Source organism: Phasianus colchicus, chromosome 14 (assembly GCF_987193195.1).
Source record: "Phasianus colchicus chromosome 14, bPhaCol1.hap1.1, whole genome shotgun sequence".
Lineage (NCBI taxonomy): Eukaryota > Metazoa > Chordata > Aves > Galliformes > Phasianidae > Phasianus > Phasianus colchicus.
The window spans coordinates 18,675,734-18,698,866 of NC_143449.1; the positions used below are offsets into that span (position 1 = coordinate 18,675,734).

The 23,133-nt window shown below is 58.7% G+C and overlaps 1 protein-coding gene across 2 annotated transcripts; it reads left to right on the top strand.

Annotated features, from left to right (window-relative positions):
• The first annotated feature begins 1,732 nt into the window (after positions 1-1,732).
• Positions 1,733-22,719, top strand: BCORL1 (BCL6 corepressor like 1). 2 transcript variants are annotated; one of them, XM_031594037.2, is made up of 14 exons: positions 1,733-1,881; positions 8,207-8,345; positions 10,480-10,570; positions 10,850-13,423; positions 13,736-13,901; positions 14,121-14,201; positions 14,391-14,813; positions 15,924-16,153; positions 16,265-16,471; positions 16,563-16,729; positions 17,210-17,355; positions 18,263-18,340; positions 20,279-20,432; positions 21,203-22,719. In XM_031594037.2, exons 2-14 carry the CDS (start codon positions 8,260-8,262, stop codon positions 21,477-21,479), a joined length of 4,680 nt encoding a protein of 1,559 aa, XP_031449897.2. In that variant the 5' UTR covers positions 1,733-1,881; positions 8,207-8,259; the 3' UTR covers positions 21,480-22,719. The 2 variants fall into 2 exon arrangements, with proteins under 2 accessions (XP_031449897.2, XP_031449896.2); XM_031594036.2 differs by lacking the exon at positions 1,733-1,881 and having other exon boundaries at positions 2,737-8,345.
• Positions 22,720-23,133: the final 414 nt, after the last annotated feature.

Consider the following 23,133-nt stretch of genomic DNA (forward strand, 5'->3'; position numbering starts at 1 on the left):
GATGCAGCCTCACTCTTTGAAGCTGTAGGGATAGCCCCAGAGAGAGCCCAGCAGCCCCCGCAGCAATGGCCCCCCGAGCACAGAGCCCCAGTGCCGCTCCAGCGGCCACAGCTCCACCTCGGGCCGTGCTCTGCAGTGGGGACACGTGGGGTGGGATGAACCCCGTGCACAGCACCGGGAGCACAGAGCAGCAGGGGGCTGCGGGGGGCTGCGGGGCTCACGGTGGGGCCGGGGGGAGCTGTCCCGTGGAACTGTCAGGATCTCATGTTTCACCCAATGGAGGATGCCCCGTGGAGTTTTTAGCATCTCATCCCATGGGGGATGCTCCGTATTCTTCAGATTTCTCCATTTTTAAGGAGCGTCTGTTTTTTAGGAGGTTGGTTTGTTTGGAGTTTTTTTTTTTTCTTTCTTTCTATTTTTTTTTTTTTTTTCCTGCGGAAGAGCCGCAGAATTTTTTTAGCAGCACCTTTCAGAGCTCCCGGGTGTGGATTGTCCCAATCCAGAGATGTCGAAGCGTGGGCCAGTTTCAATTGACAGCAGCGGGAGCAGAGCTCTGCTGGGGGCTGCACCACGCACCCCGAGCGCCGCGGGACGGGGCACCGCAAACCGCGCGGCATTAACGGCACTGCTACGCAAATAGGGCAGAGAGAGCCTCGGGAGCTCGGGGGCAGCTCCGGCCTTCGAACCTGGAGTCCCGGCTCCGCGCGGCCGCAGCGCACGGGGTCGCGCACAGCCCGGAGGCGGGGGGGAGGTGCGGTGCGGGGCAGAACCCGCATCATCCCACCCCGCGGGAGCGGTTCCCTCCCTCCGGGCCTTCCCGAGCTCAGTGCCCTCCCGAGCGGCAGAGCGCAGCCCCGAGGCCTCGGCCGCCCTCCTCCTCTCTCGGTCCCCGCACACCGCGAGGCGCTCCGCACCGCCCCGGCGCCGCCGTCCTTTCCGCCGTTCCTCCGCACGGCGCTGCGCGGGGCCGGGGAGCGGCGGGGAGCTCCGCGGGGCGAACCCCGGGTGTGGTGGGGGGCGACACCCGAGCGCCATGTCCGCCGCCGCCCCGGGGCCGCGCTGCCCGAGCCCACGTCGGCCCGGCGGGGCGGGGCGGGGCGGGGCCGCTCGGACACTCCACGCCCGTTCCGCCGCGGGGCTGCGGGCAGCGGAGGTGCGCGGTGCGGTGCGGGTTCCGCGCTCGCTCTCTGCCGCGCGGTGCCCGTCCAGCGCTGCCCGCCGTGCAGCTCCCGGCCTCCGCCCGCTCCTCCTCCTCCTCCTCCTCCTCCTCCTCCTCCTCCTCCTCCCTCCCCCCACTCCCCGCTCCCTCCCCCTGCGGGTGCGGGCTCCGGTGCCCCGGCGCGGTGCGGGTGTGCGGTGCGCGCCGTGCGTGCGCTCCCCCCCGCGCCGCGCCTCCACCCGCCCGTGGGTGCGGAGCGGCCCCTCCCAGGCGGGGAGCAACCCCCCCCCCCACCCCTTATCCGCGTCCCTCCCTCCTCCCTCCCTCCTCCCGCCGCGGGCCGTGCCGGGCGCGGAGCCCCCTCCTCCCTCCCTCTCTCGCTCCCTCCCCGCCGCCCGTTCCCTCTCTCCGGACTCGGCCGGCTCCGCACAGCGCCCCCCCCCATCGCGGGCAGGGCGGGCGCGGGGCACGCCGGGAGCTGCAGTCCGCGGGGCGGCGCGGCGGGCGGCGGGGCGCGGCGGGCGGACTACGGCTCCCGTCATCCCCCGCGGCGGCGGCGGCTCGCTCTCGCCCTCACACTCCGGCTGCCGCTGCCAGTGTCTCCGCCGCCGCCGAACCGCCGCTCGCCGCGCCGCGGTCCGACCCGCCGCCTCCTCCGGGCAGGGGCCCGCCGCGCCCCGCCGCTCTCCCCGCTCCGCCGCCCGCCTCGTCGAGGGAAACAGGTGCGCGCCCGGTCCCCCAACCGCCCCCCCCCCCTTTCCCCAGCCCCGCCGCCCCGCGCCGGACGCCCGGCCCCGCTCGCACGGGTAACCCCGGGCCCGTTCGCCCCGCACCCACCGCCGGGGGCGGGCGGACGGCGGCGAGCGGACGGCCCCGCGCGGCCCTCGGACGGGGGTCTCCATGGAAACCGGTCCCGGGACGGCGGGCGGGGGGGGGGAGCCGAGGGGGTGGTGGCGGTGGTGGTTGGGGGGGGGGGGCCGGCAGCGTCCCGCTGCGGGACGGCGGCGGGCGGGGGCGGCGCGCGGTGACAGCGGCGGTGCCGCTCCGCTCCGTGTGCCCCGCGACGGCGCCGCGTGCCGCTGCCCGACCCCGCGCGGAGGATCCGGCACCGACACACCGCGCACCGGCGGCACCTGCCGCTGCCGGGGGGTCCCGGGGCCGAACGGGGCGGGGCGCGGCTCTCGCGGTGCGGCGCGGCGGTGGCGGTGGGACGGCGGCCGCTCCGCGCGGAGTTTGGCGGCGTGGCCGCGGAGGAAAGTCCCGGTGGCGGCGCGGCCCCGCTCGGTGGCGGAAGGGCCCTCCTCGGGGACGGCGCCCCACGTCCGGGGCTGCTCCTGCCCCGGGGAGCGGCCTCGGGGAACAACTGTTGAGCGGCGGCGGGGCCTGCGCCGAGGGGTGCCCGCCCGGACCCCCCGCCCCCCCCCAACGGCGGGGCGGTGCGGGGTGGGGCGGGTGGGGGCCGAGCCTCGGCGCTGCCCCCGCTGCGGCCCCGCGGCTCCGGGCGGGAGGGGCCGTGCCCGAGGTGCGCGGCGGCGGCGGCGGCGGCGGGACCGGAGCGGCGCTTCCTGCCGGGAGGGCAGAGCGGAGCTCCGGCGCCGTGTCGCAGCCGGCATCCCGACCGCCGCTCGCAGGGCTCTCCCCGCCTCCTCGCCCGAGCGCAGCCCTCGGGGAAGGGCACCGTTTGTGCTCTCTCCGAGCATCCGCTCCCGAGGAGCGCCGTTCTCCGTGGGTGCTGCGGGGTTACCGCCATCCCCGCGTCCCGCACCGCTGTCAGCCGTCGGCTCTCCCCGAGGCCGCGGCTCCGTGCTGCAGGGCCGGGCTGCTCGCCGTGCCGCGCACGACGTGGGCCTTTTAACGTCTCTTTGCAGATATCTCCCGACCCCTCCGTGGCGTTTTCTCTCCCCGTCCCTTTAAAAACCCGCTCCTGCCGCGGGTTTGCTGTTGGCCGGCAGCTGTAGCTTGCAGGAACCGATGTGCAGCAAACTTTATTTTATTCCACACGAGGATGGATTTTCTCGATTTTCCTCTCTCTCTTTTTTTTTTTTTTCCCCTTTTCCCTCCCAATTCATCACGCCGAGTATCTATAATTACTCGCGGTGCTGCTGTGTCTTTAAAGCAGCTTAAGCAAATGCGTTGAGCAAAGCCTGGCTCAGCACCGCAGCGCTCCGGGGCTCCACGCAGCCCGGGGGATCCCAAACCCACCGGGTCGGGGCTGCACTCGGTACTTTGTGCCCACCGAGCTGGGCTGGGGCCGATCCCTGCTGGCTGCTGGTGCCCCGCTGCTGCTGCTCAGTCCTGCTGCAATTCGTTGCTTTTCTCGCCTATTTTTTTCCCACCCAAGCCCCATGTAGGTCCTGGGAGAGGACCGTCACGATTGATTTTTCTTTTTAAATTCTTTTTGCACGCAGTTCTCTTGAAAGGTTTTTTTTTGAGCTGCTGCTCAGGGCTGAATTCCCTCTGGGGCACCAGGGGCAGCTTTGGCTCCAGACCTCTGCACCTCAAATGGACGCCCGACAATCGCATCTAAAAGCAAATATAATTTCTCGCCCCTGTTACTAATGGCAACGAAGATTGCCAAAGTGAACAAACTCTCAGGAGTGAGTGAGGCCGTCCCCGTGGATGCACATCGCTTCCTCTCGGCCCATCCGTGCCCCACCGAGGGGCAGCTCCATGCTCTGGCTCTCATCGATGGCAGCAGCTCGTGGTGAATGCAGTGCAGACAGGGAGTCCCTCCCGGGTTCCCCACATCCAGGACTGCTTTACGTTTTTGAGTCATCGGGGTGGGAAAAAGTGGCATTCTGGGTTTTGCTCCTCTCCTGGATCGTGTTCCAAAGGTGTCTCCCTGGGTGTGTTTCCAGGGTCAAAGTGCATCCTGCCGGCTGCCCACAGTGCCCCCTGGCCAGCCGTGCTGCGCAGCGCTCCCAGTACCAGCAGCCGCGTCCTCCTGCTTTCGTGCTGCAGAGGGATGTGCCGGACTCGTGCAGCGTGCTCAGATGGGAAAAGCTCCTTCCCTTTTCCCGTTTTCCTTTTCCCTTCCCTCCCTCCGTGCTGCTGTCCCAGTTATGCGGCGTGCTCGGCCCCCATCTGGCCGCATCCCTTTGTCTGCGTCGCACCAACTTCGCACCGCCGCAACCCAGAGCTCAGCACGGGGCTCTGCGGGGCTCTGTGGGGCTGCTGCTGCTCACCCGGGGGAGCTCTCTGCAATTCACAGCCCCGCTGCTGTCAGCGCTGCGCATCGCGGCTCGCCGGGGCTTTGCTTGATGGTGCTGTGCAGCTCTCAGCCCTGCCCAGAGATTGGGTTTGGGGCAGCCCTGCGGGGGGTTTTGGGGGCTGCTGAAGTGTGTTGGTGTCCGTCGGCTCCTGCCTGGCTGAGGCAGGGTGGTGGAGATCGGTGAGCGTGTAGCTTGTGCTGCAGTGGTAGGGTTAGGGAGAGGGAAGGTGAGCGTCTCAAAATCTGAGCCATTTTAGGATGGAGTTTGTTGGGGGAGAAGCTATCACTGGCCTAAAACTGAATGCATTCACAGTGTTAAGGAGAGGTTGGCACGAGGAGTGGGGAAACGCAGCCGCTCTGTTCCCTCCTGCATGGGTGCACCCAGGGCACTGCAGCTCAGAGTGCTCAGAACTGGCGGTGCCAAATGTGCTTTGTGGCTGTCACACACCTCTGCTGTGCTAATGCCAGGGTGGGAAGTGCCATGCGGGGGGCAAAAGCTACGTTAGGAAACCTCAGCCCAAGCAGCTCGAGTTAGAATTGCAGAGGATGAGGAGTAGGGCTGCTGGCAGTGCAGGGGGTTCGGCTCAGCTGCAGGGAGAAGCTGGGAGCAGCCCATCCACCACCCCCAGCTCGGCCTGTGCTGCAGCTGCAGTTGTCCTGGCACCGCAGGGGGATTTCTCTATAGGTGATTATTAGAAAGGATCTGTTCCCAGAGATCTTCATCTCAAGGAAGTTGTTTCCAGGCTGTGTTGCAGAGGAGAGAGTTGTGTCTTGGCTCAATCCAAGGGGACTGCCAGGCACGGTGAGCTAGGTGCTGACTTGAGCAGAGTGTGCTTCTTCTGCAGCAGAGACATCTTCTGCTGTGCTGATTTGGGACTGGTTTGCACTGTGGTGTCCTGTCCAGCTGCAGGGCGGTGAGGGGGTTTGGCGTAGGGAATAAAGAGCCCCTTTGCTCTTGGTGAATGTAATCCATCCGTGTTAGTTTCATTGAGCATCTCTTGCAGGGTTTGCTGTTGGAGGCAGTGTTCATACCCTTTCTCACCAGCAATTCTAGAGCGTGTTTTGTTTGGAGATGTGAAGGAGTTTTGGTATCGCGCAACAAGCTTCTCTCCAAGCAGAATGGGATGTTGATGGTCTTCTTTCATTCTAAACTCGTTTTCTTTGGAGTTAATTAGAATTGGCTGGGCACCTATTTAGCTACATCAAAATAAAGCTGTGGTTTCATATACGCTTCTCTTGGCAGAGGTGCTGGATTAAACGGATTCTGTGCCAGGCTGCGCCCTCTCTCCCTCCTGGTGAACCTGATCTGGGAGCTGCTGTGGGCTAAAACCCTTCCAGGCAGGGAAGAAACCCACAGCGCTGGTTTGAAACACAGATGTGTTGGGCTCACCCTGCGGTGCCAATGGAAGGAGTGAGGGGACAGAAGGGCTTCAGTAGTTCCTTCTGCTCCAAGGGTACATGAAAGCATGCCCTAGTTGCATTCTCCAGGGGTTCTGCCAGTTTAATTACAGCCGTTTAAAGTCGTTTCAAGCTGAACCGGTGCAGATGAGAGGTTGTCTTGTGTTGACTCCACTCAAGGTCTCCTTGGGTGCTTGGCCCTGCTCTGCCCATTGCACGTTGCGGCTGCTCCTACCCGGGTTTCTCAGACATCCTCCCTTGTCTGTGCTCTGAAGGATGCTCCTCTTTCGCTGGTCGCTCCCATTTGTGTTGGAGAGCACGTCTGTCATTCTCTCCATGTTGAATTCCTTTTCCTCGAGTTGAAAACGTGATTTTTTTTTTTCTCTCTTCTGTTCCTTCTGGCTCCCTGTGGAATGCCTGTCTTTGGCACATGTCCCGTGTCGTCCATAGAGGGTAGAGGCCAAGAATTCACGAAGCAGGGGCTGTGCTTGTTCTCCTGCCTCTCCTCTGGTGGCCATCCTGCTCTGTCAGCCAGCTCTTACTCGAGCACTCCAAACGTGCCATCCCTCCCTGCTCCCCATACGTCCTTGTCCCTGCTTTTCCCTCACCAGACCTATTCTCAGACCACGCTCTGTGCTTGTTTTCATGCTCCAGCTCTTCTCTGAACTCCTGTCCCGCATTGCACAGCCCCTTTCCCACTCACACAGTGGATCCCTTTCCGTCTCCCAAACCATCAGCCCCACCGCCGTGCTCGGGGGCAGAACTGTCCTCCTGCCCTTCTTTCAGTTTAGCCTAAGATGGTGAAATCCCCACAGATTGTTTGTTCCCCTATTTCCTTTATGTTGCATTTCACTCCAAGCATCGCAAGACTCCTCCCCTTCCTGCTCCAAGCCACCTCTCATTCTCTTTGGGTATGACCCTGCTCTCTGCCTTAGAACCTGCCCTGCTCCCCTTCCACCGCACAGCCCTTCTCCCCCTGCACCGTGTGCCCTTGGCTGGACGTTCCTCTCTTCTCCTGATTCCCATTTTCCATGGCTTTGCTCAGATCTGTTTTCATATGCGTGGATTTGTCTGTCACTTCTTTCTTTCTTTATTTGCAAGCAAACTGCCCTGTCCCTGTTTCTCCTATGGCCCTGCTGTTCTGTTTCTGGATGTTCCCCACTGGCACACGGGCTGAGGAGGGGATAACACAGCAGCAGCTGTGCTCAGAGGGCACATTCAGCCCGGCCTGTACATCCCTGCACTCATCTCAGCATCGTGCATCCTGCTTCTGGTCTCATCCAGAGCTCGTGTCCCCAGGAGTTTGGCAGGGCAAAGACAGCCGAGCGAGGCTGGGGGTGACGTGCTGCTTTTAGCCTCTCCCTGCTCTCACCGCTGCACCGAGGACGCCCTGTGCCTCTGCCTGCTTTCCTTTCGTGTGTCCAGAATGCCTTTGTATCGAGAACCTCTTGGACAGCATCTCTGCCCTTCGCGGTCCGTCCTCCCTCCTCGCTTCCACCTCGCCCTCCGCTTAGCGCAGGGGATCCTCTCCTCCCTCCTTCCTCGCGTTTTCCCTGACACGACTCCAGCAGCAAAGCTGCCTTAATGCTCGAGCACCCAGCGCCGCACGATTGGCTGTAACATCCTCCCCCGAAAGCTCCACCCCGCAGACGGTGCGTCTCGGATGCTCGCAAGTCTCTGGATTTCCTCCTGTTTTCTACCCGTAACACCGCCGAACACCATCATCCCCTCCGCGGCGCACTGAGGGGACGCCCGCTGGATGACACGTTGGTGGCACAGTTGGCAATCCTCCGCCCTCTCCTCCCGCGTCCCCCCCCCCCGGCTTCTTCCCCGTTTGAGGTTTTCCCCGCTGAGCCCGGCACGTCCTGCTTTATCAACGTGATGCGAAGCCTCGGGGAGGGGTCAGCGTTCTAACAGCCGTCCGCTTGGGTGCAGCTCTGCCTGGGCTCACTGCCCTGCGCTGGGAACCTCTGGGGTGGGGAGAAGAACAGGGGGGTCTTGCAGAAGTGATGTGCGTGTGTGTCAAGATCATAGGATCACAGAACGGCTGGGCTGGAAGGGACCTCAATACCCACCCAGTCCCAACCCCTGTACCGGGGGCTGGGTGCCTCCTCCAGCCCAGGACCCACCCATGGCCTCGGGCGCCTCGGGGACGGGGCACCCCCAGCTCTGGGCAGCACAGCCTCACCAATGGCTGTGTGAAGCTCTCAAGGTAGCCTGAGGCTTTGGCAAGCAAGTTGGTTAGTGTGAGGATGAGCAGATCCTATCCCAAGGCGCTGCTTATTCCCTCCAGCCCTGATCCAGACAGACATGGAGCATCTCAGGCATCGTGCTCGCTCTGCCTGGCGATGGAGCTGGGGATCAATGTGGATGCCAGCATCCTACAAGAGTCACCAATTCTCTGTTTTATGGTTGGTTTGTTTTTTTTCTTCCTGCAGGCAGAGTGGCCCCTCGAGCCCTAGAGGTCCCGGGTTGGTGACGAGCAGCTGTCATGATCTCTACGGCACCTCTCTATAGCGGGGTGCACAACTGGACCAGCACAGAGCGGATTCGCATGTGTGGCCTCAACGAGGAGAGGTGAGGTGCGTGGGAGGCTCGGTGGGCCCAGGAGGGGCAGGAAGGGATGCGGAGAGGCTGCAGGAATGGAAATGGTGCTGGCGTGGCCGATTTTACCGGTGAATCAGGCTGGGGGATGAGGACTGCTGCTCTCCAGAGCGCTCGCCAGCTGCGCACACTGACATGGGTGCACTGCGCGCACGGTGTTGGCATCGTCACTTGTGCTGTTAAGTGTTAGGGGAGGAGAGGAGCGCGAGCCAAGCTGCTAAGAAGAGCCTTCGGTGACCCAGGAGGGTGAGCGCAGAGCGCACGATTAGATGGGAGAGTTGTGACATGCCACCAACCAAATAGGAGATTAGGGAGGATTAGTGGCCGGCAGGCAGAATTGATCAAGGCCGGTTCCTGGCCCGTCCCACGGCTTGCCATCGCCTTTTATTTCCGCCGCCTTGGGGTCTCGTTCTCGCAACCGACGGCTCGGGTCGGCAGCTTCCTCAGAGCTGCGCACGTCAGCTGCAGGGAGGCTCGGGGCGCCCGCAGGCAGCGCGCGGCCCTCCGTGCTGCTTTCGGCAGCAAACCGCCCAGGGCGGCGGACGGGGCGGACTTCGGGCTCTCTCGCGGGGCAGAAAAGCAGACGGCGATCAGCTCCGCGCCTCACCCCGCCGTGCAGCCCTCAGATAAGAGCCGTCGGACGGCGCTGCCTTCCCTAAACCGCCCGGAGCTGCCCCGCTCCTAACGAACGCCCCGAAGCGTCGCGGCGGGCGGCGCTTTGTCCCGGCGCCCGGCCTCGGGGGGGGGGGGGGGCAGAACGGCGGGGCGCCGCCGCCTCCAAGGCGAACGGCCGTCCCCGGGCGCGCGGCGGGGCTGGAGGCCGCGCGGCGGCGGCGCCTTCCGGGCTGCGGGACGCACGGCGCGGCCCGGCGGCGAGGCTCGTGGCCGCGGCCCGCCCCTCCGGCTCGAGGCCTGGGCCTGCGGGGCCCCGGACCGGGCGGGGCGGCCGCCCGCTGCCCGGCTCCGCTCGCCGCCTGCCCTCGGGCGCCCCCTGCCGCCGCTCCCGCCGCCCGCCGGGGTGGAGCTCGGCCTCGGCGCCGCGCTGGGCCCGGCCCGGCCTGGCTCGGCCCGCGGAGCGCCCGGCTCGGCCGTCGTCTGCGGAGCGCCGCGGAAACGCCGTCTGCCCCGTCCCGTTATTCACAGCCGCCCGCCGGAACCTTCGGTGGCCCGGCCGAACGGGGAAGGCGAGGGGACGGAAATGTCCGGGCTGCGTGTGGGGAGGCTGGGCGGGTCCACGAGGCTTTGGGATGGGGCGACCGCCAGGCCTTCAGCCCGGCCCCGTCCCGCTGTCCGTCCCGCTGTCCGTCCCGCTGTCCGTCCCACCCGAGGCTGCCCACAGCCGCTCCTGGTGCCCGCACTGAGATGTGTGGCCCGAGGATGGGGCTGGCGGCATCATCTGGTTGTTGTGGAAGTGCGTGGCATCAGGAGGGCAAAAACAGAAGCAGTGCAGAGGCTCTTGAGGTCCTTTCCAGCCCCTGCGCTTCTGTCATCAGCAAAACCTGAAATCGAGTTCTTTGATCCTGACAGCAGCGCTGGTCTGTGACGGCGCTGGGTCAGAACAAGGCTGGAAGTTGCCTTAAATACGTAAATAGAGAGCGTGTGAGCAATGCCTGCTCCTCTGTCAGATTGTAAGGACAGCCGTGTGCTCGGTGCGTCCCGTCTCTGTGGATCCTTGTTCTGAGTTCACACTCTGCACTTAGGCCAGCAGGATGGGTGGGCAGCTCACAGACACAGCTGCTGAGCTGGGACAGCAGGAATGTGGATGGGAGGCAGAGGAACGGGACAGGGTGTGTGTCCTCTGAGGAGGACAGGGCTGGAAGTGTGTGATGGAACAGAAGGCGAGATGGAAGGGACAGGAGCAGGTGAATGGAGCCCTCTGGTGAAGGGAGAAGACAGTGATGGACAGCAGTGCTTCTCGTCCCCACTGTCCTGCAGCGGTCAGCACCCACTGCTGTTGTGGGAGGTGTAAGGTGCAGTGAGCTCATGGCTGTCTGGAGCATGCTTCTGCTTGTCAGCTGTTCTCCTGTCCCGTGTGGGGACAGGAAAGGTTAGGATGTTGGGAGAGCATCCTGGGGTTTTGTAACACTATGTTTTATTCCCCCTTTAGGAGAGCCCCACTTTCTGATGAGGAGTCTAAAACCAGCAGCTCCCAGCATTTGGGATCTCAAGAGTTTTGCGTCAGCAGCAGCCTTTCCAAGGTGAGCCCCATTTGTGCCCATCCGGGTCCTCTGGGAAGGCCTTTCTGTGATAGAACAGGTCAGGCAAGAGCACCTGTCCTCATGGGTCCTGCAGACCTCCTCTTGAGAGGAGAGCAGCAACTTGCAGCAACATGCACAAGGGGCAAACAACCTCCAGGTTAGAAGGAGCATCTGCTGGCCTCTGCCTCCTCAGGGCAGGGCTGGAGAGTAGGTCCTGTCTGCCTTGCTAGAAGCTGCTTCCATAACTTTTCAGGATTGTTTTCTCCCTTCTTGTTGCAGGTGGAGCTCACAGCAGTCAGCAGTGGTGGCAGCAATGCCCAGGATGCAAGTGGCAAGGTGGAGGAAAAGATTGGACCCAAACTGGAAGAGCAGCCACCTGATCCTAACCCAAACCCAGAGTGTGTGGGAAAGACTGTGAAAGATGATGTCCAGGGCCCTCTGGCAAGCCAGGGGGATGGCAGAGGGCAGGAGCCTGCAGTCCCCCAAGCTGCTGAGCAGGAGAGCAGCAGTGCTGATGTTGCCGGGATGCCTGCAGATCCTCCCAGCGACAAGCAGGCTGACGTTCCTCCCACCTGCTCTGTGGCTCCAGAGAATGAGCCTGCTGGGAAGGAGAAAACCGCCCCAAGCACTGGAGCGCAAGGGCCAGCAGTGCTGGCAGAAGGGACATTATCCGTGGTCGCCTCCAGCTGCAGCACCTCAGCCTCCACCCCTGCAACTTTTACTTTGAGTCGAGTGTGCTTTCCCACATCTCAGGCCCCTGCTATGCACAAAGTGCCCCTGTCCTTTCAGCCTGGGACGGTCCTGAGCCCAAACCAGTCGCTAGTGTACATCCCACCGCCCAGCTGCGGGCAGCCGCTCACTGTGGCCACGCTTCCAAGCACTTTGGGGGTCTCCTCCACGCTCACCCTTCCCGTCCTGCCTTCCTACCTGCCCGAGCGTTGCGTGCCAGGCATTATTGCTTCCCCAGAGCTGCGTTCCTACCCCTACACCTTCTCTGTCACCAGACCCTTGGCTTCAGATGCCAAAGTGGTGTCGGTGGAGGTGAATCAGCTTAGCTGCTCTTCGCCCTCAGGTGGAAGCGGTGCCCAGACCGCTGCCGATGGCGCTCCCTCGTCCACAGCTGGCCCTGCCCTGTCGTCCAGCCAGCCTCTGCCGGCAGCACCGTGTGGAAGCGCTGCTCCCTCTTCTGGCACTGGCACACAAGCCAGAGCAGCGGCAGCTCCCGAGCCGCACGCACCGGGGGCCGCGACTTCGCTTTCACCCCTGAAATCCCCTCCGCAGCTGGAACGTGAGATGGTCTCCTCTCCGGAGTGCAGCGAGATGCCTCTCGATCTCTCCTCCAAGTCCAATCGCCAGAAGCTGCCTCCACCCAGCCAACGCAAAACCCCTCCGATGCCCATCCTCACCCCTGTGCACACCAGTGGCAAAGCACTTCTCACCACGGTCCTGTCCAAGTCCCAGCGCGCGGCCCAGAGCGCGGGCAGCAGCGTCACCTCGTGTCTCAGCACCACCGCGCCCTTCGTCATCTTCCCCGAGTTCCTGCGGAACAGAGAGCAGGGCTCCTGGGTGAAGAACACCACTCTCATCAGCACCATTCCAGGCACCTACGTCGGCGTTGCCAACCCCGTGCCCGCCTCGCTGCTGCTCAGCAAGGACCCCTGCGTGAGCTTCAGCAGGGACCCCCACCACCTTCCCAAGCAGGAGCCCATTTCCATCATCGATCAGGGAGAGCCCCGGAGCGCTGGGGTTCCCTGCGGGAAGAAAGCCAACCAGGCGGGCACGGAGAGACAGCAGGATCCTGCCAAGAGACTGCTTCATGGCAAAGTTGCTCCAGGAGCTCCTTTGTGTCAATCCAAGGACATCTCCACCTGGAATCCTGTCCAGGGGAGCGTGTATCCGCGATGCCCCGTGAATGGCAAACCTTCCAATCCTCAGCTTTTGCCTCTCGGCTTGTCTCCTTATCATCAGACCCCTCTGCTTTCGATCGGCATCTCCACCACAGGGCAGCTGCCCCCAAACCCCAACAGCTCCTGCAAGCCCGCTGGCACAGGTGAACTCCCCACGTTCCTGAGTGTGCAGCCCACAGAGCCCAGTGCGGCAGCCCAGAGCCTGCCCGAGGGGCTGCCCAGGCTCCCACCTGCGGAGTGTGAAGCTGCATCCAAGAGCAACAAGAGCTGCAGACCTCAGCCCAAACCCGTCGAGGAGCAGGACAGTGCTATCCCTTTGAACACAGGTCCATCTCCTCAAACCAGCACTTTGGATGCAAAAGGAGGAAAGGGGAAGCTGGACAACCCTTCAAAGAGTCAAGAGCATGAGGAACCGGAGACTGACTCCAGTAAGGAGGGCGTTGTGCAGACTGAGGCTCCCCAGGGGAGCTGCAGCCTCAAGCAGTCGGATGCAAAGCCTAAAAACCAAGTGTTAGCTGCATACCTGTCGCACGACGTGCCCGTGGTTGGGCAGCAAGCCCTGCGGGTGGTTCCAGAGGTGCCTGCAGCACCTGTAGAGAATCAGCACAAGGAGCCAGGCTGTGAAGGCTCCCAGCAGCCTCCAGCTGCAGAGCCCCTTCAGTGCACACATCAGGTGGATCTATGCAGGGTGAAGAAGGAGCGCGTGGAGAGCGACGTGTCGTTGCCTTCAGTGACTTGCTTGCGAGCTGGGGCTGCTCCCCAGGCCTTGGCAGAGGCCAAGCTCACAGCAGCAGGCCAGGTCAAGCAAGACAGTGGCACACGCTGCAAGTCCAAGCGGCAGCACGACGGCGATGCCAGGCAGGTGCAAAAGAGACTGAAGTGCAAAGCGCAGGATGGCGAGGAGCCCCCGAGCAAATCAGGGAGCCAGAACGTGCATGGCCGGAAGGTGGGTGAGGTTGGCTGGAGCTCGGGCTGTGGGGTCATGGTTGTGAGGCTGGGGGTGAGGTGGGAGCTCTGGTGGGCTAGGACAGCTGAGTGCACAGAGCTTTCTACCCATGCTCTTTGGCGTTGTCTTGCAGTGGATTAATGTCTGAAACATCTGGATCTGTATGTAAAAGAACAAAATGGATCTGGGGTGTCAAAAATGCTGGAGAGCACCAGCATCATGAGAGGGGGATGGTCTTTTGTCCCTTCTCCTTTGCTCCTCCAGCACTGTTAGTCACAAGCTCAAGCTTCAGTCTGTGTCCTCCATTCACAGTGGCGCAAGCACCATGACAATCTGCACGAGCTCAGCAAGCGAGAGGGCCGAAGTGGCCTGGGATCAGTGAGTGATCACAACAGCCTCAGGGTAAAGCGTAAGCGCAGGAGGCCAACGAAGACAGAGTTCCCTTCTCCCGAGCACCGTAGGGACAGCCACGAGGAAGGTACTGCTGTCAAAGGCAATGTGTTCTCATGGGGTCGGGCTTTGGCAGTTTGGGTTGTGCTGATGCTGTGGGGCTGAGCTGTTGTTGTCCTGAAGCTGAATGGCCTCTGGAGCTGGTGGCTTCCCACTGCAAACTGGGATCCTAACAGAGCTTCCCAGGCCAGCAGACGTGTGAGCAGAGATCTGTGACGTACTTCTCAAAGGGTGGTTTTCCCCACAGGTTACCTTGAGAAGAAGCCCAAGAACAACTTCCGGGACTTCATCCCGGTGGTGCTGAGCAGTCGGACGCGCAGCCAGTCTGGTGAGTTGGTGCCAAGCACTGGGATAGTCCTGCCAGGAGAACTGGGTGCTTCACCTCCTGGGTGGACTATGAGCTTTCCTCATTTATCTCCTGTCCATGTGGCCCTGTGTCCATCTTCTGTCCTGCCTGGCAGGGATTTTCCTGTAGATGGCCTTGCCTTCTTTGACACTTGTTTCCACTTTTGTGCAGGAAGCGTTGCTGGCTCTTCTGCTAGCGTGATGGGAGAGTGTGATGTGACTGGTCAGGATATTTTACCTTTGCTGGAGGAGGATGAGGAAGAAGAGGAGGAGGAAGAGGAGGAAGAGATATCCTTGAAACGTCGCAAGCTGCGGAAATCCCACCAGGCATCGCGTTATCACAGCCACAGGGCCAGGGACAGGTCTGTGTCTGAGAGGAGCAGCTGTCACATGAGGAGGAGCCGGGAGCTGCCCTGGAGAGTGGATGCACCCAGGCAGCTGTGGGAGCCCAACGACGAGGAGGAGGATGACAGCCACATCAAAAGAAAGAAAAGGAGACGACAGAAAAGCCGGAGATACCAGACTGGGGAATATCTGACTGAAAGGGAGGAAGAACGGGTGGGCTTCCCTCACAGGAGGCGAAAATCCAAAGCAGGTATGACAGGTGTGGGCTGGGAAGGGATTTCTGGTGCCAGGTCAGGGCCCAATGCTTTCAGTTTTATTCCCTCTAAAGGATGATGGGGTTTTGTCACTACAGCAAGGACAGTGATCTTGATGTCTGCAGTCTGGGCTACTCCATAGATCAGCCAGGCTTTCTGCAGTTCATTTACGGGCCTCGTGGCCGTGAGTTTGATTCAATCCTTTCTGGTCCCGCTGATGGCAACTGCCTCCACCACCTCTGGGTGGCAGCAAAGCCCTGAAGTTTCCCCCTTGTGCAGAGCACTTCTTCCTTCCGTGTGTTTTTTAACTGCTCTCTTACTCATTTCATCCAGTGCCCCTAAGTCTTGCTCGGCAGGATGGAGTGAACAAGGTTCCTCTGTTCAGCTGGTGCACCCTTTTGGTTTTTTTTTTTTGTTTTTTTTGCAAGCTTCAGTCATGTCCTTTCAACCATCTCCTCACCAGCCCGTAGTGTCCTTGCTATGGGGTGTTGCTATTTCAGTGAAGCAGAGTGCATGTCCTTGTGTGGTGTGTTGGGTTCTGCAGCTCTGTGTAATGAAAGGAAGAAAGGCTTGGATTTCCCCTGAGGCATCCTGGTGCTTCCCACCTGCCTGCAAGTCAAACTGAAACTTTAAAGTGCTACTTAAGTTAAGGGGAAGACAGGAGGGTGAGGCAGGGTCTGCTTTTGTAAGCAGCAGAGCAGTGACTGTTCACAGGTGCTTGGATGTCCTGTCTATCCAGAGGGTATCCCACATGAGTCCCACTGGGCCCTGGAGATAGGAGGGGATGCACTGTATGGCAGCACACAGTTAGCAGGCCAATGGGAAGCAAGCTGGGTTCCTTGACTGTTAGAACTAATGTGAAACCCTGGCGAGTCATGTGGAAATCCCAGAGCTCGGTAGGCTTGGTCTTTCCAGACCTGTTATATTTCATGTGCCCACACTAAGTCCATCCACGGTGGAGAAAATTTGCATATTCATTGCTTGTGACTCTCTACCATGGGTCTGTGTTTCTGGGTGTGCAGCCAGCAGAGAGCTGAGGTTTGGTTTGATTGGTGGCAAAGGTGTCCTTTACCTGCAGAATTTCCTCATTCCCATTTCTCCTGCAGATTTTAGGTACCGAAAGCAGAAGGAGTCAGCGCAGGGTAAAAGCACAGAGCTAAGGCTGAGGAGCAGGCTTTCCCCATCCCCCCGGAAATCTCAAGGACGCCCAGACTTTCGGAACGGCTTCTTCTTGGAGCACTCAGACAGCTCTCCTGTCCAGGAAGAGCTGGAGAAACCATCAGGAAAACGCAAATGTAAAACCAAACACCTGGCAGGGATCTGTGATGAGGGGAAGGTATGGCTTGGATCGACAAGGGGAACGTGGGTGGGGAGAAACGAGAGTGACTCCCATTGTGTCAGTAAACCAGGTCAATGTGTGCCAGGGTTGTACTGCTTTTTTTTCCAGGTGAAAGGACGCTGGAGCCAGCCCAAAACGCACTCTCCGAAGAAACCCCAGGACTCGTGGCCTCTTTGTAAATCCCATCGTGTCAGCCCAGGGAGCTCCCCTGAGTTGCCTACAGCCCAGCACATTCCTCCTGAGGCACGACGGCTGATAGTGAACAAAAATGCAGGGGAGACCCTCCTGCAGAGAGCAGCTCGCCTGGGCTACAAGGTGAGCCTCGGCGCTGCTGCCCGCCTTGTGTCCTGTGCTGCCTTGCTTTGGTCTGTGTGTGACCAAGCCCTCAACGCTCTTGTTTCTGTAGGATGTGGTGCTCTATTGCCTGCAGAAGAAGAGCAGTGATGTGAACCATCGTGACAACGCTGGCTACACAGCTCTGCACGAGGCCTGTGCGCGAGGCTGGATCGACATCCTGCACATCCTGCTGGAGCACGGCGCCAACGTGAACTGCAGCGCGCAGGATGGCACGAGGCAAGCCAGGAACATGGGGCAGTGAGCAGGGCTTGTGTACTGGAAATGCTAATTTAGGGGCTGAAGCAGTGATGCAGCACCTGGTGGGAAGGCAGGGCCAACCCAGGGGAGCTCAGGTGCATGCAATGTACTGAGTGATGGAAGGGATGGAGGCAGGATCCACCCCTTTTCAGACCTCATTTAAGGGTTGGCAGTGGAGGTGAGGGCATCTCTTGCTGGAGATCCCTGCCTACGTGAGGCCTTCCAGAGGTAAGCAGCTGTTTTCCTTCATTTCTGCATCTGTGACTGCTGCATTTGGGCTTGTTCTCATTTGCTTTAACCTAAGACTTTACTGCCCTCCTGTTATCATGCCGTTGTAGCATTACAGTGTGCTTTTTGGGAAGAGCTGATGGTCATCACTAGATCTGTCTTATCCCAGAACAGATTCTTTGCTATGCCCTCTCTTCCAATCTCTTTCTGCTAACACTCCTATCCTTACAGGCCTGTCCATGATGCAGTAGCCAATGACAACCTGGAGACCATGTGGCTTCTACTCTCCTATGGTGCTGATCCCACTCTGGCCACTTACTCTGGGCAGACAGCTGTGAAGCTTGCCACCAGCGACGTGATGAAGCGCTTCCTCTGTGGTGGGTGCCTGGGGGTGGCTGCATTTCCATCCTTCCTGTGAGGCAGCACACAGGACCACAGATCTGGGTGTCTGAGGGTTTAAAAGTGCCTGAGCAGCCAATGACTGAGTGATTTTAATTCTGTCCTGTGTGTGTTTTTACACTCAATGTCTCTAGACTAGCACACCATTTTCCAATTAAGATTCAAGTATCTTTCTGTTCTCTAATGTACAGGCAGTGCTCTGGTCACATCCTGAAGTCAATATCATGCAGGAGGGTTGGAGATGCTGTTGAGCAGCATTGCTTTTTGGTCCTACTGCAAAACCCCAAAAGATACGCTTTTGTTGCCACAAAACGATGCCATCTGCTCTAAAATGGCTCTGCCTATGGGGAGAGCCATCTTTGATGACTGACTGAGAGTGAAGCATGCCCACTTTCTGTACTGTTTAAGTAGAAATGAGATGAGTGTCCTGGCTCCTACATAACAGTGAGGCAAAGACAATTAGAAGAGATGGTGGTTCCCAGGTAGATACAAGACATAAAATTTCCTATTTCTAAAAAGTCTTGTTTGCCACTTGTCTATCAGTGCTCCTCCAGGCTTAACTGTACATGCACCTGTTGTGGATGCAATCTTGAGTGTAAGAAGACCCTAAGAACCTTGCTTTCCAACCTACATAGTGCTATCAGTTGCTTTTCCCCATTGGATTCTATTTCAAGTTTTCAGGTCAGGGCCATGCTGCCTTCTCCTGAGTGAGGGTACCCTTCTTGCAAGTGGATTGTGGTTCAGATTCTACCATAATGCCTAACGGTTACAGCAGAGAAAGAGCAGCAGAGATGGCATGGCTTACTCAGGACCAGTAGATATGTATGCCAGGACTGTGGTGTGGCCAGTAAACGTGCATTAACCCTCTCCATTCTTCCTCTTTAGATTACCTTTCGGATCTCCAGGGGCGCACTGACGGAGATCCTCGAACAGCGTGGGACTTCTATAGCAGCTCTGTACTTGGTGAGTTCAGCCAACCTGATTTCATTTACAGCAGCAGAGCAGGGAGAAGTGTGTCTGTGATGTAACACATCATTCTTTCAGTTCTGTCAGCTTCCCTTCCAAGTCACATCTTAGATATCTTGCCACAGCGCTACATACTGAGAGTTCCCACTGCTCCTGATAGGGATTTTTTCTTTGGTAAGATGCTTTTGTGGATCCTTCTGGACTGTTGTCCCGCGTGCTTTGATGGACACAGCTTCAGGACTGTGTGATCAGAGGGCTGGGGCAGCTATCCTACGAGAACAGGTTGTTGAAACAGTTGGGGTCCTTCAACTTGGAGAAGAGAAGGCTCCAGGGAGCTTTTATTGCAGCCTTCCAGTATCTAAAGGGGCTTTCAGAGGTTCAGTTCTTCCAAGTGTCCCTTTTCATTACACGTCACTGAGGGTGGAGGAGAAACCCTAGGAAATGCTCAGTCCATTTCTATTCTTCAAGGCAGGAAAGCTGTCCACAGTTTCCCTTAGGTCTGCACATCTCTTGGGGCCAAAAGATAACGAGAGAAATGGGAGTGTGAGATCTCTCAGGTCTGGCTATGGTAAGCTCATCAGCCTGATGCCCTTCGTGCTCATGTCACTCTACAAACAGAGTGCCATTCCAGGGTTTCTTCTGCATTTGGGACTAGCATTGCTGTGCTTGTTCATCTCTGCCTTACAGTGGGTTGGGATGGCCTTGTTTGTGAGTAGCTCTCACTTGGCTAACAGACAGGGCTGAGATGTTGGACCATATTTAGTCCACATTGAATGCATTTGATTTTCTTTTTCCTGGGTTGCTCAAGAAATGGGATTTATTTTTTTTTTTTTTCCAGCCATGGTATTTCAGCTTTGTCCAGCAGTGATCTCAGACCAACATTCACATTCCTTATTTTTGCTCCTTTCTGCAGTAACTCTTGAAGATTTAAGCAGCCTGTTTGAACGCACGCCTCCTGTCACCTGCTGTTGTTTCCCTATTAACATTCTTGCTTGGTGCAGTGCAGTGCATGGATATTTCTAGGGCAGCACACCTTAAGATTTTTTTTTTGTAGCCTTTTCTTCCATGCATTGTGGTGTTGAGTTTTTTATTATTTTTTATTTTGCACAAATGGTTTATTTGCTTCTCAGCACATTTAGTCTGCTTTTCTCTATGGGATCTTACCTCTAGTATATTCTGAAAGTTTTTGGAGACATTAACTCAGCAGGACAAAAACAAGTCCAAGGTTTCTGCAAGCCGGAAACCTTATGGGGTGATCCTCAGCTGTCATGCTTCTTGTTGTTCTGTTGTATTTGTGCTCAGATCTGCTGTGCAGTTGGGTAGCACAGCTTGGCAGCCCATATTTAGACACAATTTCTGGCACACACCTCAATAACCTGCTGGCAGTTGTTGAGAGTGGGATCTGGGTGGTCAGCAAGGAGAGAGCAGTGCCTTCCTTTATGGGATCTGTGCAGACAAAGCATCTCCTCCATTCTTCTCAAGTGGAGCAGGTTCTCCCAGGCTGCAGAGGAGTGGAGGGCTGAGGGTGTTTTGATGAGCCTGGTCCTCAAGGACCAGCGTGAGCTTGATCCCTGAAAAGAGTGCCAAGTCAAAGTGTCTCATTTTGCAAGCAGGCAGTGCTTTGTCTCACGTGTGGGATCAGTGGCATCCTACTCTCAGTGTAAGGTGTTTTTCCTACCCTGTCTGCTCACCGAGGGGAGTTTTCAGGCAGCTCTCTGTACAGAGCAGCTCTGCACTCGCTCTGAGTTTCTCAGAGATGAGGGACTGGAAGAAGAGCAGGAGGATGCTGGGACTCACCAATTGAATTCAGTGTGATGCTGTGGGAATGTGCACATGGGACTGTAGTGGCAGCCAGTCTGGTTGGGCAGAGCTGCTCCCCATGGGATGATGGAGTGAAAGTGTGAGCAACACCAACATCTGTCTTTCTTGTTGCAGAGGGAAAAGACAGCATTGGATGCGATCTTCTGCTCAACCCTCCAGGCAGTTCAGACCAGGAGGAAGAAGAACAGGAACCTGACAACTTCATGTTTGAGTTCTCAGACAAGCCACTGCTGCCCAGCTACAACCTCCAAGTGTCCGTCTCTCGGGGGTGGGTATCTTCTCCTGGAATGGGGAGCGTTTGAGTGACATTAATGCTACATTGGAGGGGTAGGGTGGGGGGGGTGCTCGTGAGCCTGGAGATTGCCCTCCAGGGTGGAGTTAATATGAAATGTTCTTGTATTGAAAAAGCCTGCGTGCTTTGAGGTACTCTTGAGAGCCCAAAGTGACTGCTGGCCAAGGAGACAGGCAGGACAGTGTTTCATGTTTTTGCCCTGTACATTTCAAACCACTTTCCCAGGGGAGAAGAACACCTTCATCCTTATTCTGAAGGATTCATGGCTGTAGGGCAGCCATGGCTGTAGGGCAGCTTTCCTCTTAGCAGTAAATAGCTGCTGATGGGGCACTCCTTGTGGCTCTCTCTGTCTTATACCACCTCATAATGAAGCACAACATACTTACTTTTAGAAAAATGTTGAGGATAGAACATTGCTATGCCCCACGTCAGTGAAGGAAGTGGAAGACACCAAGGTGTGATTTGATTCTCAGAGGTCCATCCTTGAGGCGATCACCTTGGGAAAGAATTCACAGTGGGATTTATTTGGCCGTGGGCAGGAAGGGAGCATTGGGCTGAAATGAACCACTGGGTGCAGCCCTGCAGGGACTGCGGTGCTGGGGGGCTGGCTTAGGTTGGCTCTTCTATGGCCTAGATGTGCTTTGAGAAGCCCCAGCCTGGGATTCATTGGCAGCTAAAAGCCCTGCTGTGATTCCTGCTGGCTGGGAATGCTGCTGGTGCATTCTCTGACCTTGTTATCCTCACAGGCCCTGCAACTGGTTCCTCTTCTCCGACGTGCTGAAGCGGCTGAAGCTGTCCTCCCGCATCTTCCAGGCCCGCTTCCCACACTTTGAGATTGCCACGTTGCCCAGGGCTGAGTTCCAACGCCAGGTGGCCCTCAGCCAGGTGCTGGCCCAGGACGAGGTGCAGGAGAGCCCTGAGCCGGCACAGGGTGCTGCAGAGACAGTGGAGCTGGTGCACTATGAGCCTGAGCTGCTGCAGCTGCTGGGCTCTGCCGTGGAATACGAGGCGTGGAGCAGCTGACGGGGGCAGATCGCTCCCTGCATCATGAGGCAATAATAAGGACCAATGGGAAGCAGCCCTCTTTGAGCCAGCAGCAAGGACCTGAGGCTTCAGCCAGCTGATCTCCTCCCGGCGGTGCCTCGGTGCTGGCTGGGGGGAGAGGACGCTGCCTCCAAGGACTTCCTGGGGTTTCTTTGTGATGAGCAGCAGCGGTCGCAGCTCTGGCAGCCCCATCCAGCAGCAGCAGAGGGAGGTGGACCCTCTCTGTGGGGCGTTGTGGGGCAGCGATTGGCTCAAGCTCTGCTGCAGCGTGGGGCAGTGGGTGCCACCGCCCATCCCTGCCTGACCCCGTGGAACTGCACCTCTCTGTCTGCCCTCCACCCCACCCCCGATGTCTTCCATAGTATTTATTTAATTAGTATTTAATTTGTTACGTTTCCTTTTGTTTTTGCAGTCTGTATCACTGTGATTATGTGAGCTCCGGGCTATGGGATGAGGGCTTCCTCTGGCCCCTCTCCAGCACTCCCCAGGGCCTGCGCTCCCCTGGAGCACCACCCTGAGCTGCAGAACTGGGGTCTGTGGCTCTGGCACCTCGGCTGAGAGCCTGGGGACGGTCCCATCTCTTAGCATTGGAGCTGGCTTCTGCTGAAGGCACTCTCACCCGCTCTGCTCCATCCTCACCAGGTTCCTTCTGCGTTTCGGTCGCACTGCTGCTCCCTCCCCCAACAGCTGTCATACAGAGGCAGCCCACACTTCCAGCAGCTCAGCCCCGCTGGGCTCTCTCCCCTCTTGCCCTGCACGGTGTCTGCTCAGCCTTTCCCCCTCCTGTGTCGTTGGGAGCAGCTCTACCGGAGAGAGCAGGCACAGGGCAGGGCTGCTGCGCTCCCGGTAGATGGTACAGTTTTATTGTACAGGTGCTAACAGGACTCTGAGGATGGGACAATCTGTTTTTGTTTCGGTTTTTTTTTTTTTTCTGTCTCTCCTCTGCTCAGCAGTGGGAGCACTGGGTGTTTGGTTTTTTTGTTTTTGGTTCGTTTTTTCTTTGTGTTGTTTTTCTTCCCAGCCAGGGCAGGTGTACCTTTTCCCCCTTGGACTCCCAGCTGCTGGCCTCCCCTCACTGGGGTCTGGCCACTCCTTTTTTAAGCCGAGGATTTTTGCCTTTGGGTGTGTATTCTGGCTGCTCTTTCTGATTTCTGTTTTATTATAAGCAACAGGCTGTGGTGTCAAAAACACTTATGTACAGAAAAAAACCTGCATCAGGCCCCCTGTCTCTTGCCTCTTCTTCTTTGTACGGTGCCTGCTGTGCCCAGCAGAGCTGTGGGGCTGCAGTGGAGGGAGGGACTTCAGCTCCCTCCCATCAGCCAGGGCCCAAAGCCTGGGGAGGGGGATGTGCTGTTGGTAGTGTGAGGGCTGGGGGAGGTCTCCATGCCTGCAGTTCTGCCCTGGCTCAGTTCACGGGGGAGTTGTTGCAGCACTGTGGGAGGTGTGCTGGCATTGGTGTGTTGCTACCAGCAGGATGAGCCCCAAGACTGCAGCAGCCGCTCACTAACCTGTGTAGGACTGAAACACATGCTGTAGCTCCTCACCTGGGGGAGAGCGGCTGCACTGCTTCCCTGGGCCTTGCCAGGGGCAGGAGGATGCAGCAACTCTGCTGGCAGCCAGGCTGCCTTTCCCC

Excerpts from the sequence above, each read along its gene's own strand:
- BCORL1 (XM_031594037.2), top strand. The coding sequence starts at position 8,260 with ATGATCTCTACGGCACCTCTCTATAGCGGGGTGCACAACTGGACCAGC. Across the intron at positions 13,424-13,735 it reads AGAACGTGCATGGCCGGAAG|TGGCGCAAGCACCATGACAA; the intron begins GTGGGTGAGGTT and ends CTCCATTCACAG. Across the intron at positions 14,202-14,390 it reads TCGGACGCGCAGCCAGTCTG|GAAGCGTTGCTGGCTCTTCT; the intron begins GTGAGTTGGTGC and ends ACTTTTGTGCAG.